The sequence below is a fragment of the Protomyctophum parallelum genome (genome assembly GCF_964188405.1).
Source record: "Protomyctophum parallelum genome assembly, chromosome: 19".
NCBI lineage: Eukaryota > Metazoa > Chordata > Actinopteri > Myctophiformes > Myctophidae > Protomyctophum > Protomyctophum parallelum.
Window position 1 is genome coordinate 4,124,255 of NC_139717.1, and position 15,526 is coordinate 4,139,780.

The 15,526-nt window shown below is 45.8% G+C and overlaps 1 protein-coding gene across 1 annotated transcript in view; it reads right to left on the reverse strand.

The window, feature by feature from the left end:
- Nucleotides 1–8,064: 8,064 nt before the first annotated feature.
- LOC310876665 (transforming growth factor beta-3 proprotein-like) overlaps nucleotides 8,065–15,526 on the reverse strand; it is a 56,878-nt gene continuing 49,416 nt past the window's right edge. Inside the window, exons 3-7 of the mRNA XM_083790257.1 lie at nucleotides 14,355–14,484; nucleotides 13,646–13,753; nucleotides 10,754–10,928; nucleotides 9,553–9,706; nucleotides 8,065–8,269 (exon numbers count right to left, since the gene is read on the reverse strand). Coding sequence (XP_083646383.1) covers nucleotides 8,111–8,269; nucleotides 9,553–9,706; nucleotides 10,754–10,928; nucleotides 13,646–13,753; nucleotides 14,355–14,484 — 726 coding nt within the window. The 3' untranslated portion in view covers nucleotides 8,065–8,110. The remainder of the gene's footprint in view (nucleotides 8,270–9,552; nucleotides 9,707–10,753; nucleotides 10,929–13,645; nucleotides 13,754–14,354; nucleotides 14,485–15,526) is intronic.

Sequence of the window (15,526 nt, forward strand, 5' to 3'; positions counted from 1 at the left end):
CACACACACACACACACACACACACACACACACACACACACACACATGATCCAGACCTCCCATTCATTTGTTTAGCCCATTAAGGTCTGTGAAGTCGATGTGTGTTTACTGTTTACATATCTGTTCACCCCTACACTCGCTTTTCCACTGACTATGGCCACTGCTGTGTGTGTGTGTGCATGCGTGGTGTCCGTGGCGGGCCTGCGTGCGTGCGTGCGTGCGTGCGTGGGTGAGTGCATGTGTGCGTGCGTGCATTTTCCCATTGCTGAATTACACAACTCTTTCCACCCTGGGGCCTGAGAACTGGGCTGATGTGACCTGATGATTTTATTGTAGCAACAGTCACATTGCATATTGAGCAGATTCTCTCTCTCTCTCTCTTACTACACACACACACACACACACACACACACACACACACACACACACTTGCACCCCCCTCCCCTCCCTTTCTTTTTTTCTTTTTTCTCCTCTCCTCTCCTCTCGCTCAACATCTGTTAATCTGTTCAGGGAATAGCAGCAGACAGAGTTTTCCAAACCTCTGTGCATTTTACGTGTCACGCAATTCATCACTGGTGTGTCTTGGAAGAGCACGAGACAAACCCAGAAAGAAATGGACCCTGATCGCTATAGAGAGACTCAGATTATGGCTTTCTCCTCCAGTATAGCTGGGTGTTGGAAATATTATGAGGGGGGGCTTTAGGGGGTCAGTTTGCCCCCAAGAGGAGCAAACAACCTTGGTTCATCCATCCACAATTTAGCAGACTCCAGTTCTCCTCCCTGACATTAAAATGCTTTTCATATACTATCTCTTTTTAGTCCCTCCGCTGGGGGGGGGGGGCTGTGGAGTGGGACATTATGGTATTATAGTCTTTTTTTTTATTGGCCTAAAATATTTAGACCAATAATATGTATTGGTGGTCCGGGTCCCCCTCGGCCAATCCAATCAGGGATTGTGTATTTTTTGGTGGCGTCGCTCGGCCAATCAGAGCGCAGGTTGGCACTGGCAGCAGTGTTGTTTTCGTCGACTAAAACTACCTTTTTTCACTGACAAAAACAAATGGAAACGAAATGAAAACTAAGCTAGGATGAGCTAAAACTAAGACTACATTTACTGTAAATTTCGTCGACAAATAAAAACTAGACTAAAATGTTAGGAAGGGACTAGTGGCCAAGAGATCCAGTATGAGTCATTTTACACTTTGTTGCATGCTGAAAATAGCTGATCTACAAGCTCACAACGCGTCGCAATGCGACGCGTTGTGAGCTTGTAGATCGGCTATTTTTGTGTAAAAACACTCATTACGACGGCATCAAGACCCGCCAAAATACATTTTAGTCGACTAAATCAACTGTAGATTTAGTCGACTAAAAACTTATGACATTTAGTCGACTAAAACTAGACTAACACTAAGACATTCCAGGTGACTAAAATGTGACTAAAACTAAATGGAGTTTCAGTCCAAAGACTATGACTAAACTAAAATTGAAATTTGCTGCCAAAAACAACACTGGTTGGCAGCTAATGTTTTATGTTTTTTTGTCTTTATTATATTCCAAGGAGGTAGGCACGGTGAGTCGACAGACACAGAGTCAGGGGTAAGTTGCGCGCTCTGCTCTGCTCTGCTCTGCTCCGCTCTGCTCCGCTCCGCTCCGCTCTGCTCTGCTCCGCGCAGAAGCAGGCCATCCATGGCCCAACTTGTCAGCTCCACAGAGAGTGCATTTCTAGTCAATACTGTGCTGTTTAGAGCCTTGTCATCACGGGATCATTTGGGGCTTCAGCGCAAAGTGTCATAATCTCGTAGCCACTTGATGTAGTTGTGTTGAAGTACAAGGGCTGCCATGCATGCCCAGCATGCACTTGGCCAGGCAGCGTACAGCCAGTGGCGTGCACAGACATTTAGAGGGGCAGGTGCTCAAGTGAAAAAAGGGCACCTTGTGCAGCGCATTTTGGTGCTTAAGCTATTGCAAAATAGCAGATCTACAAGCTCATAGCGCGCCACCGAGTGGCGCGCTACGAGCTTGTAGGTCTGCTATTTATTTATTTTTATCGAAGAACGACTGACATAGAAACATAGCTTTAGATTGTGGGGGGCCTAAATAATATAGTAGAAGCGTTTTTTATCAAGATTTGATCAATGTCACAGCATGGTCCACACACTACAAATTAAGAAAAATAAATAAAACTTTTTTTTTTTTTTTTAAAGAGCATATTACCAAAAAGGGCAAGGGGTGCTCTAGCACCCCCTAGTGTCTATCTGTGCACGCCACTGCGTACAGCTGCTTTTTGTACCCTTTGATGTACGTACGTACATCCGTGTGTTTGTTGGTGCAGGTCAGGGCTGTCTGCAAAGCCATTAGCACGCCTCCCCGTGTCATTAGAGCGTGTCATGGTGGCTACTGGCCCTTTGTGTTCCCATCATAGTGGCGCTCTGATTGATTCGGACAGGGAACAAAAAGCGAGCAGTGTGAGCAACACAGATAAAAGGACATTCTCTCTGACTACTTGTCAGGGCGTATTAGCCCACATTAGCTAACCCACCACACACACACACACACACACACACACACAAACCATCGGCTACGCTAATGCTCGTGTTTCGTCAAAGCTGCAGGGCACCATGCAGTAGTGATGCCATCAGTAAGTCTTTCTCTGTCAGGTTTACATTAGACTGAGCTACTAGCCATTTTGTGACAAACATAAGAACCCCCCCCCCTTAAAAAAAAGATAGTAATTGCCTGTTCTGGGAAAGCTGTTAAGGAGCCATTCCTGAGAAAGCCGAAGCCAAGTTTGAATTTATTACTGTGAAAAGCCAATGGCCTTTGCATATGCCTAGTAGAAACAGGTGGGCTCGCTGAGTGGGAAGTAAGTACAGTTATTTTAGTATGGAACAGAAACATAATAATGGAAAACTGCTCTTTAAAGATGGCTGATGAGAAGTCGAGGTCTGTTAGTGGGGTCAATTCATCATTTATACATTTGCAGTTAAAATCCTTATAGAGCCAACAATTTGGTCATTTTCATAAACAAATGGTAGTTTGGATTTTTCATTTTGTTGATTATTGGAACAGTTTTTAACAATACATTTGTTTTGCAATGATAGTGATAGTAGTCATTGCTTTAGTGCAATCTTAAAACATTCAGACTTTATTAACTGTGACCGAGTTAGACTGCAGTCACATCCAATGATTCAAATCTGATTTATTTCTCAAATGTGATCTTTTGGCTCAACCATTCGGGGCGCATCCTAAGGGCCGATTCATACTCCTATTTTACCGCTGTTTCGGCGCTGTAGTGCCGAAATGATTTCAGTAGCACCGAAGAGCCGACTTTAGGACGGTACCCACCCCCACCCCGAACCTCAAATGACGTCACATTGTAGGCTCTACAGAGCCAAATGACGTCACATTGTAGGCTCTACAGAGCCAAATGACGTCACATTGTAGGCTCTACAGAGCCAAATGACGTCACATTGTAGGCTCTACAGAGCCAAATGACGTCACATTGTAGGCTCTACAGAGCCAAATGACGTCACATTGTAGGCTCTACAGAGCCAAATGACGTCACATTGTAGGCTCTACAGAGCCAAATGACGTCACATTGTAGGCTCTACAGAGCCAAATGACGTCACATTGTAGGCTCTACAGCGCCGAACCGACTTTTATTCGGCTCTAAAATAGGAGTATGAATCGGCCTTTAGTCATTGGTTAGACATGGGTTAAGGTTAGTTTTATGTGTGCTGCCCCGTGGGAGGTTAGGTTTAGGTTAGCTTTAACCCATTCTGACCTGAGATCAGATTCTAAAAATGTCTTCTACATCCTGACAGTTTTCTGAAAAAGCTATGTTTCTATGTCAGTCGTTCTTCGATTTTTCTAAAATAGCAGACCTACAAGCTCATAGCGCGCCACTCAGTGGCGCGCTATGAGCTTGTAGATCTGCTATTTTTCAATAGCTAAAGCTTATCATAATGCTAACACCAAAAGGGGTTCCCGCCACCAAAATGGGTTAAAATGATTCTGGTTGATTTTGGAGAAGGAAAAAACTACCCCCAAAACTCAGCTAACTGCGCAGTTTGCTGTCGTGTTGTGACATTTTCCCTCGACCCCCTCGTTTTATTTCATGTTCCAACATCAGCATATTAAAATAAAAAAGAGACCTAAACAAATGGAAATGTTATAAACACAGATGCCAGAATCCTGATTCCTGCACCTGGCAGGAGGGAAGCGTAATAATGGGTTGAAAAGTATTAAAGTAGTTTAAACTAGAGCCCAAACTGATGCCAGATTTGTTGGGACTGACGTCCCCATTTCGGAGAGTCGTAAACCCATTGAATACCCATGTTTTCACCCATATTTAGGTTTCAACTAGAGCCCAAACTGATGCCAGATTTGTTGGGTCTGACGTCCCCATTTCGGAGAGTCGTAAACCCATTGAATACCCATGTTTTCACCCATATTTAGGTTTAAACTAGAGCCCAAACCGATGCCAGATTTGTTGGGTCTGACGTCCCCATTTCGGAGAGTCGTAAACCCATTGAATACCCATGTTTTCACCCATATTTAGGTTTAAACTAGAGCCCAAACTGATGCCAGATTTGTTGGGACTGACGTCCCCATTTTGGAGAGTCGTAAACCCATTGAATACCCATGTTTTCACCCATATTTAGGTTTCAACTAGAGCCCAAACTGATGCCAGATTTGTTGGGTCTGACGTCCCCATTTCGGAGAGTCGTAAACCCATTGAATACCCATGTTTTCACCCATATTTAGGTTTAACCCATTTTGGGCGGGAACCCCTTTTGGTGTCAGCATTATGCTATGCTTTAGCTATTGAAAAATAGCAGATCTAAAAGCTCATACGAGCTTGTAGGTCTGCTATTTTTGAAAAATCGAAGAACGACTGACACAGAATCATAGCTTTTTTCAGAAAACTGTCAGGATGTAGGAGACATTTTTAGAATCTGATCTCGGGTCAGAATGGGTTAAAGTGCAAAATTTACTTTTTTGTAAGCAAGAAAATAATAAAAAAGCAGATCTACAAGCTCACAACACGCGGCGACACGCCCAAAAATGGGGTGAACGGGTTGAAAGTGGTTCAAATGAACCAGGACACGTCGGCGTGTATGGTTGCCGAAACCAGTGTCGTACAAATGGTCCAATAATAGCCGATATGTTGGCCAAATTGATTAACACATTCTGAACGGGAACCCCTTTTGGTGTTAGCATCATGTTATGCTTTAGCTATTGAAAAATAGCAGATCTACAAGCTCATAGCGCACCACTCGGAGCTTGTAGGTCTGCTATTTTTGAAAAATCGAAGAGCGACTGACATTTTTAGAATCTGATCTCGGGTCAGAATGGGTTAATCAGACCAGTGTGTGTCCAGTGGAAACCTCGTATGAATCTGATCTCAGGTCAGAATGGGTTAAAAAAGAAAACACATTATTACATTTACCGCTAATCTCTGGCAAAAGATTGAATTCCAGGAAAACACTTGTGTGTCAAGTACATCAGGTCAAATTGAGTTGAAAGCACCATTTCAGTCACAAGAAAATCCATATGATAATGTGTGTATATATATATATATTTATATATAAAAGAAAGGGTTTCCACCACGAATATCAGAGTTACACATGTTAATTTTTACTCAGTCAATGAAACAATCTATACGACACAAACGTTGCACAACGGAGCAAATCTGCTATTAATGTACAAGAAAGCTCATTAAAAAAAAAAAAAAGACATATTTGCATAAAACAGTTATTTTTCCAGCATTATTATTATTTGATGTTCCCCAAAAACTAATTTGAACCTTAATAATAATAATAGTCGGGGATGAAAACTTCCAGTGAATGGCAGTGTGTTGCTCATGGCTTGTCTTCCATACAGGTCTGTTCTTCCATTCAATCTCAGAGAAAAAAATAGTTCACTGGTGCCTCGGTGCCAAAAGAAAAGAAAAGCTTTGGCTCAACTTCTTTTGCTCGTTCACTTTCCATTGCAAATCCAGCAGGCATTCTCACAGCACCCCCCCCCCCCCCCCCCCCCCCCCCTCCTCTCTCTGCTCTGACCACAGCTATGGCTTTGGATGTAGCAGCAAGTCTGTCCTTAACCCACTCTGGGCGAGAACCCCCTTTTGTCGAAAAAAATAAACTTCTGAATCCTGACAGTTTTCAGACAAACCCATGTCAGTGGTTCTTAACCTTTTTCATGTCAAGGACCACCAAAAGTTATATGTAATTTTGGCCGTCGACCCCCATCTGAAAATATGTAGTTCCAGGGACCCCCCCCCCCCCCTCCAGAAGCAAAGATTTGAGTTAAAAACGTTCGCTCTGAAAGAATATATATTCAAAGATTTGCACCACATTTTCACTACTTTAAAAAAATAGCAGATCTACAAGCTCGTAGCGCGCCACCGAGTGGCGCGCTACGAGCTTGTAGATCTGCTATTTTTCAATAGCTAACATAATGCTTTAAAACACCAAAAAGGGTTCCCGCCCAAAATGGGTTAATTTCTCCTTTTGTTTTTGAGGATAATGCCCATAATGTTTGAAGGAAAGGGAAGGTAAAAAAAAAACAAAAAAAAAACCCAAAAACCTAATCATATTAATAATAACAAACAAATAATTCTGTCTAAAACGGAACGTTGGACCATTTTTTTGGAAAGTTCAATCCAATCTAGCCATGTGAGTATTCATTCATTAATACAATTCCAAAGCTAGAAACAAGAAAGTTGTGTATTGATCTCATCAAGGGAAATAGGCGGTACAGTACAGTACAGTACAGTACAGTACAGTACAGTACAGTACAGTACAGTACAGTACAGTACAGTAGCTCCACAACTGACAGGCCTACTGTGTCACACCCAAAAAAGCTTTGTGTAATAAATGGTACTTCTAAAAGAGCACCGAAGTCTGACGTCAATATCGGTAGAGGGCACAGATCCATGGGTTCATGTACCTTTTTATTTGCATTGTAATCCCCATAGGGGGGGATTTTAGATCGCCTCATATAAGAACTGTGTTTGAAAAATAAACATGTCATCCCGGCCGCTTCACTCGTATGGATATGAAGAATCAACGCTATTGTTACTGCTACTGAATTAGTTACATTTCCGCTAGAAACAGACTGTATCATATAATTATGAGTGACTGACTGTCGCAAAACGATACAGAGACACCTCCCTGACAATAACGCAGAGACAGCTCGTTTATTTTTGGACCACAACGCTTATAGTAGACGATATTAAGATCACCCCATGTTATTCTCCATAGAGAAATTACTTCCTAAACCAGGGGGGGGGGGGGGATGGAGGGGACGAGCGAGTGACGTCAGGACTTCAGCGCTCTGTAGATCTGCACCAGAAAATATAGCCATTTCCTTCATCAAAATCATCATTGGTTTTGTCAAAAGTGTCTTAAAATGGGCTCCCCTTACATCATGGATACCGCTGGCTCTCTGCTCTAGCTTTAAAAGACTTTTATACAGTATATTCACAGATCAAAGTGTCCAAAACTATACTGTCGGTATAATATGATTTTTAGTTTTTTTTAAGGCGGCCTTTATCGTAAAATAACAACAACAACAACAACACTACTTAGAATGTCTAACACTGAAAAAATATTGAACCTGAACAAATTAAATATGACCCACAGTTACAAACACAATATAACATCCTTAACAAGAATTAGGGTCCTTGGAGAGAGTGAGTGGTGTTCAAATCGGATTTGAGCGCAAAATAAAAATGGAATTGGCAGACGAGAGTTCAAAAACCCAACAAGTCAGCGGGCTCAGTCATTTAGAGGTCATTCTACTGTATGTACCAACCAACTTAAACCACACAAACCCTCTAGAACTCCTAGTGAAAAAAACGGACCTGAGTGAAGTTGTACAACTGTACTCGGGTTCCTTTGTCGAAACACGAAAAGCTTCTTCACCAAAATATAAGCCGATCTACAAACTCACAGCGCATCGACGCAGGAGCTTGTAGACCTGCTATTGTTATTGGCTAACGTCCCCCTCCCCCCCTCCCTCCCTCCCCCCCCCCCCCTCCCCCACAGAACATCGAAGCTGGGGTTCATTCAAGTGGTAACGCGGCGGTCTCTTTTCTCTCTCAGCTGCACTTGCAGGACTTGACGATCATGTTGGACAGCTGCTCCACCTTTGGGGTGCGCCCGGAGTAGTAAAGGATGGTGAGGGGCTCCAGGTCCTGGGGCACGCAGCAGGGGGAGGCCGACGCCTCGGGGTTCAGAGTGTTGTACAGGCTCAGCAGCTGTGAGGGAGAGAACCACAGCAGAGAGGGGTTCAGAGTGTTGTACAGGCTCAGCAGCTGAGAGGGAGAGAACCACAGCAGAGAGGGGTTCAGAGTGTTGTACAGGCTCAGCAGCTGAGAGGGAGAACAGCAGAGGGGTTCAGAGTGTTGTACAGGCTCAGCAGCTGAGAGGGAGAACAGCAGAGGGGTTCAGAGTGTTGTACAGGCTCAGCAGCTGAGGGAGAACCACAGCAGAGGGGTTCAGAGTGTTGTACAGGCTCAGCAGCTGAGGGAGAACAGCAGAGGGGTTCAGAGTGTTGTACAGGCTCAGCAGCTGTGAGGGAGAGAACCACAGCAGAGGGGTTCAGAGTGTTGAACAGGCTCAGCAGCTGAGGGAGAACAGCAGAGGGGTTCAGAGTGTTGAACAGGCTCAGCAGCTGTGAGGGAGAACAGCAGAGGGGTTCAGAGTGTTGTACAGGCTCAGCAGCTGTGAGGGGGAACAGCAGAGGGGTTCAGAGTGTTGTACAGGCTCAGCAGCTGTGAGGGGGAACAGCAGAGGGGTTCAGAGTGTTGTACAGGCTCAGCAGCTGTGAGGGAGAACAGCAGAGGGGTTCAGAGTGTTGTACAGGCTCAGCAGCTGAGGGAGAACAGCAGAGAGGGGTTCAGAGTGTTGTACAGACTCAGCAGCTGTGAGGGAGAACAGCAGAGGGGTTCAGTGTTGTACAGACTCAGCAGCTGTGAGGGAGAACCACAGCAGAGAGGGGTTGTTTTTGGCAGCAGATTTTTGATTTTCGTTTTTTTAGTCAGTCTTTTGAATAGTTTTCATTTAGTTTTAGTCACATTTTAGTCACCTGGAAATGTCTTAGTGTTAGTCTAGTTTTAGTCGACTAAAAGTCATAAGATTTTAGTCGACTAAAAGTCATAAGATTTTAGTCGACTAGATCTACAGGTGATTTAGTCGACTGAAATGTGTTTTGGTGGGCCTTGATGCGGTCGTAATGAGTGTTTTGACACTTGCTGAAAATAGCTGATCTACAAGCTATTTTATTAATGGATTATTCAATTAAATGATTGATTAGCTAGCTTGGGTGTTGTGCATCAGGGTGCCTCCTATAGTTCCTACCGTAACCTGACGTTATTTTTCTACTTTCTAATTCTTTGTTTGGTCCAAAACATTGTGTTTATTGTCATGATTTGTCACGACAAGAGTTGGCTTTGTCCGCGGCGTAAACGTCTTTAAATGAATACTTTCTGAAAAGTATCTCACGAGGGGGGGCGGGACTGCGACGTTCTATAGTTCCTACCGTGCTGTGGGTGGTGTCGGAGCTCCTCAGGTAAGGACAGGGCCCAGAGCAGTAGTTGGCGAAGTATCCCTTGGGCTCGTGGATCCACTTCCAGTCCAGGTCACGACGGAAGTCGATGTAGAGCTGGCGGACGCAGCAGTTCTCCTCCACGGTTCTGACGACAAAAAAAACAAAACAACCCACCGCGTGCATCGTTGAAACAATGGAGACTTATTATTTTGTTGTATTTAGGGTTAGTCCATTGACCAGACCAATGGCCTTGTGGTTAAGAGTGTCCGCCCTGAAACTGATCCCCGGCCGGGTCATTCCAAAGACTGTAAAAATGGGACCCAATGCCTCCCTGCTTGGCACTGTGACTCAGCATCAATGGGTTGGATTGGGGGGTCAAATAAACGAATGATTCCCGAGCGCGGCGCACGCTGCGTCTCACCGCCCCGAGAGAGATGGGTCAAATGTGGAGAACAAATGTCACTGCGGTGACGTGTGTGCATGACTAATCGTATGACTTTGACACATTTATGATACAATAAAAAAGCAACTTTGCTACAGTAGGTTAACAATCCCTATTTTGGGAACTATACTTTTAAAAATACTTTAACCGTGGGCTATTAATAGAGCCGCTATTTTTCACTAAACTTGGTTCGGACAGTGTTCAGGGGTCTGCCATGACATTGGTCACATCAGGGTCCATGACAACACAGCCCCTGGGGGCCACATCAAGGGTCCCTGGGGCCACATCAAGGGTCCCTGGGGCCACATCAAGGGTCCCTGGGGCCACATCAAGGGTCCCTGGGGCCACATCAAGGGTCCCTGGGGCCACATCAAGGGTCCCTGGGGCCACATCAAGGGTCCCTGGGGCCACATCAAGGGTCCCTGGGGCCACAGGCACACTGTTGCTCCAACCTGCACTGAACTTCGCAAAAACACCACTCAATGTTCTGCCATGAAAATAGTCACACCCCAAAAAAAACATAACGCACATATTTTTCCAGTGCATATGGCAGGCATTGTTGACGGAGACGAGATTTTGAAGATCTGGTTCCAAAAAATGAGTCAATATTTAATCCATGATATTTACATTGGAATGATGAATGAGCCCGGCTGGAAAGTGTCCAAGTGGGAGTGTCTTAAAGTGGGAGAGAACGGGTCTTAGCTTATTAGGTGAATTACAAATTAACAATGTAATGAATGCGTGCCTTACGAGAAACAGTAATTGGTGTCTAGCGCCCTCTTGCGGCGGCGGGTGGTACTGTGTGTCGTGTCCAGCCGGTGGGGGGGGATCATCATGAGGATGAGATGAGGGAGAAGAATGTCCTTCTGCTTCTTCAGACGGCCCAGGTCCCAGCGGCCCTGCTCCTCGTACTCCCCCTCCACCCCTAAGAACACACAGAACAGAACACAGGGTGAGCAGCTCTTCATACTGCCCCTCCACCCCTAGAACACACAGAACAGAACACAGGGTGAGCAGCTCTTCATACTGCCCCTCCACCCCTAAGAACACACAGAACAGAACACAGGGTGAGCAGCTCTTCATACTGCCCCTCCACCCCTAGAACACACAGAACAGAACACAGGGTGAGCAGCTCTTCATACTGCCCCTCCACCCCTAAGAACACACAGAACAGAACACAGGGTGAGCAGCTCTTCATACTGCCCCTCCACCCCTAAGAACACACAGAACAGAACACAGGGTGAGCAGCTCTTCATACTGCCCCTCCACCCCTAAGAACACACAGAACAGAACACAGGGTGAGCAGCTCTTCATACTGCCCCTCCACCCCTAAGAACACACAGAACAGAACACAGGGTGAGCAGCTCTTCATACTGCCCCTCCACCCCTAAGAACACACAGAACAGAACACAGGGTGAGCAGCTCTTCATACTGCCCCTCCACCCCTAGAACACACAGAACAGAACACAGGGTGAGCAGCTCTTCATACTGCCCCTCCACCCCTAAAACACACAGAACAGAACACAGGGTGAGCAGCTCTTCATACTGCCCCTCCACCCCTAGAAAAACACACAGAACAGAACACAGGGTGAGCAGCTCCTCATACTGCCCCTCCACCCCTAAGAACACACAGAACAGAACACAGGGTGAGCAGCTCCTCATACTGCCCCTCCACCCCTACAACACACAGAACAGAACACAGGGTGAGCAGCTCTTCATACTGCCCCTCCACCCCTAGAACACACAGAACAGAACACAGGGTGAGCAGCTCTTCATACTGCCCCTCCACCCCTAGACCACACACAGAACAGAACACAGGGTGAGCAGCTCTTCATACTGCCCCTCCACCCCTAGAACACACAGAACAGAACACAGGGTGAGCAGCTCTTCATACTGCCCCTCCACCCCTAGACCACACACAGAACAGAACACAGGGTGAGCAGCTCTTCATACTGCCCCTCCACCCCTAAGAACACACAGAACAGAACACAGGGTGAGCAGCTCTTCATACTGCCCCTCCACCCCTAAGAACACACACAGAACAGAACACAGGGTGAGCATCTCTTCATACTGCCCCTCCACCCCTACAACACACAGAACAGAACACAGGGTGAGCAGCTCTTCATACTGCCCCTCCACCCCTAAGAACACACAGAACAGAACACAGGGTGAGCAGCTCTTCATACTGCCCCTCCACCCCTAGAACACACAGAACAGAACACAGGGTGAGCAGCTCTTCATACTGCCCCTCCACCCCTAAGAACACACAGAACAGAACACAGGGTGAGCAGCTCTTCATACTGCCCCTCCACCCCTAGAACACAACAGAACACAGGGTGAGCAGCTCTTCATACTGCCCCTCCACCCCTACAACACACAACAGAACACAGGGTGAGCAGCTCTTCATACTGCCCCTCCACCCCTAGAACACACAGAACAGAACACAGGGTGAGCAGCTCTTCATACTGCCCCTCCACCCCTAGAACACACAGAACAGAACACAGGGTGAGCAGCTCTTCATACTGCCCCTCCACCCCTAGAACACACAGAACAGAACACAGGGTGAGCAGCTCTTCATACTGCCCCTCCACCCCTACAACACACAGAACAGAACACAGGGTGAGCAGCTCTTCATACTGCCCCTCCACCCCTACAACACACAGAACAGAACACAGGGTGAGCAGCTCTTCATACTGCCCCTCCACCCCTAGAACACACAACAGAACACAGGGTGAGCAGCTCTTCATACTGCCCCTCCACCCCTAGACCACACACAGAACAGAACACAGGGTGAGCAGCTCTTCATACTGCCCCTCCACCCCTAGAACACACAGAACAGAACACAGGGTGAGCAGCTCTTCATACTGCCCCTCCACTCCTACAACACACAGAACAGAACACAGGGTGAGCAGCTCTTCATACTGCCCCTCAACCCCTAGAACACACAGAACAGAACACAGGGTGAGCAGCTCTTCATACTGCCCCTCCACCCCTAAGAACACACAGAACAGAACACAGGGTGAGCAGCTCTTCATACTGCCCCTCCACCCCTAAGAACACACAGAACAGAACACAGGGTGAGCAGCTCTTCATACTGCCCCTCCACCCCTACAACACACAGAACAGAACACAGGGTGAGCAGCTCTTCATACTGCCCCTCCACCCCTACAACACACAGAACACACAGTACAAAGACAATGTTGAGAGGAGGCCCTGCTCCTAACCCATTTTGACCTGAGATCAGATTATAAAAATGTCTTCTCTACACCCTGACAGTTTTCTGAAAAAGCTAATGTTTCTATGTCAGTGGTTCTTGGATTTTTCAAAAATAGCAGACCTACAAGCTCGTAGCGCGCCACCGAGTGGCGCGCTACGAGCTTGTAGGTCTGCTATTTTTCAATAACTAAAGCATAACATAATGCTAACACCAAAATGGGTTCAGCCCTATTTTATACTTATTCTATAAAATTGCTCTAAATAACGACCTGCAATGACCGGCCAAGTTTAAAGTGGTTAAAGTCTGGTAAGGAGATACGGTGCTCTAGTTTGAGTTTCCATTAGCCGTGACGGTGGGTCTCCATGTGGAACAATCTCACAATAATACTGCAAAGAAATTATATTTGACAACATGTAAGATCTCACCTTTGAACTTGACATCCAGCACCTCGTTCATGTTGTCAATGATGTCACCGTTTGGGTTGAAGGTGTGGCAGGGACAGTGCACGCTGATCTCCAAACCCAGATTAGTCCCTGATGGAGAGAAACCCATGAGACGGGTCAGGATTCTCAAGTACCATTCTGACCTGAGATCAGATTCTAAAAATGTCTTCTACATCCTGACAGTTTTCTGCAAAAAGCTATGTTTCTATGTCAGTTGTTCTTCGATTTGTCAAAAATAGCAGACCTACAAGCTCGTAGCGCGCCACTCGGTGGCGCGATATGAGCTTGTAGATCTGCTATTTTTCAATAGCTAAAGCATAACATAATGCATAACATAATTCTGTCCACCCCTGGTCAGAACACACAGTACGAAAACAGAATACCGAATATGATTAATATTATATATCTTTTTTTCCTACCATTGCTGATTTATGGCAAAAATAAATGGTTATGGCAAAACTTAACTTAAAAAAATAATCACTATTCTGGGTCCATAAAACATTTATTCAGCTCTTTTGAATGCATTCATTGCATGTACACTATTCGGTGATATATTTTCTGCCTGTTCGGGCCGAAACAGAATTTGGCCATTTTCTGCCGAATATTTTCTGCGGCCGAATATTGGGTGCATCACTATTGGGGGATACAGTATTTGGGGGTTTATTATAAAACGTGGTGATGTCCAGTCTACCTCTGTTGGTCAGCCACTCGCGTACTGTCTCTGTCACATCAAAGGAGACCCATTCCGCAGTGCCTCTGGTCAACACGTTCTTGGCTCCGATGTAGCGTTGTTTTGCAATGTGTTCGTTTGGCCTCACGATCTGCAAAGTCATAATAATAAACTGTCACTCTCTTGAGTCTGAAATGAATAAACAAAACACTCTCAGTCATTCATTCGTCTGTCAGAGCCCCAGGGGTCCTTGAGGGAGTTCCAGGGGGTCCCCAGATAAATGATAAGTTAGGAACCAAATGGAGCCTTATGGGTCTGTAACTCAGAGAGTGTACAAATGGAACCATTTGTACACTCTCAGAGTTAAATTAATATTGATTTTACAATATAAATTGGGGTCCTAGAGATAGAAATACCATTAAATGGAGGTCCGTAGACTAATTCAGTTCAAACTGGGGGTCCTTGAAATGAAAATGGTTGAAAAGAGCCGTAACAATCTTCTCTTATGGGGGTCCCTGGCATATATTTTAGGGGGTCCGCTGGCTAATGAGTATAATTTTGGGGGTCCTTGACATTTGTTTGGGCTTAGATCATCAGACAAGGTCTCCTCACTAAAACCAGAATAAACTCTTGTCTTATTTCAGTCACTGTTGTTCCACTCTGTGGAATTCTATACCAGCTGATCTAAGGACCGCTACAACAGCTTCGTCTTCTGTTAAAAGCAAACGAAAAAAAAACTATTTATTTTCACAAGCTTTCAAAGTCAAAGTTGTACACGTTAGTCACACACGTTACCGCAGTGACATTTGTTCTCCGCATTTGACCCATCTCTAGGAGCGGTGAGCTGCAGCGTGCGCCGCGCTCGGGAATCATTAGTAGATTTGACCCCCAATCCAACCCATTGATGCTGAGTGTCAAGCAGGGACTGACCCCCCAATCCAACCCATTGATGCTGAGTGTCAAGCAGGGACTGACCCCCCAATCCAACCCATTGATGCTGAGTGTCAAGCAGGGACTGACCCCCCAATCCAACCCATTGATGCTGAGTGCCAAGCAGGGACTGACCCCCCAATCCAACCCATTGATGCTGAGTGCCAAGCAGGGACTGACCCCCCAATCCAACCCATTGATGCTGAGTGCCAAGCAGGGACTGACCCCCCAATCCAACCCATTGATGCTGAGTGCCAAGCAGG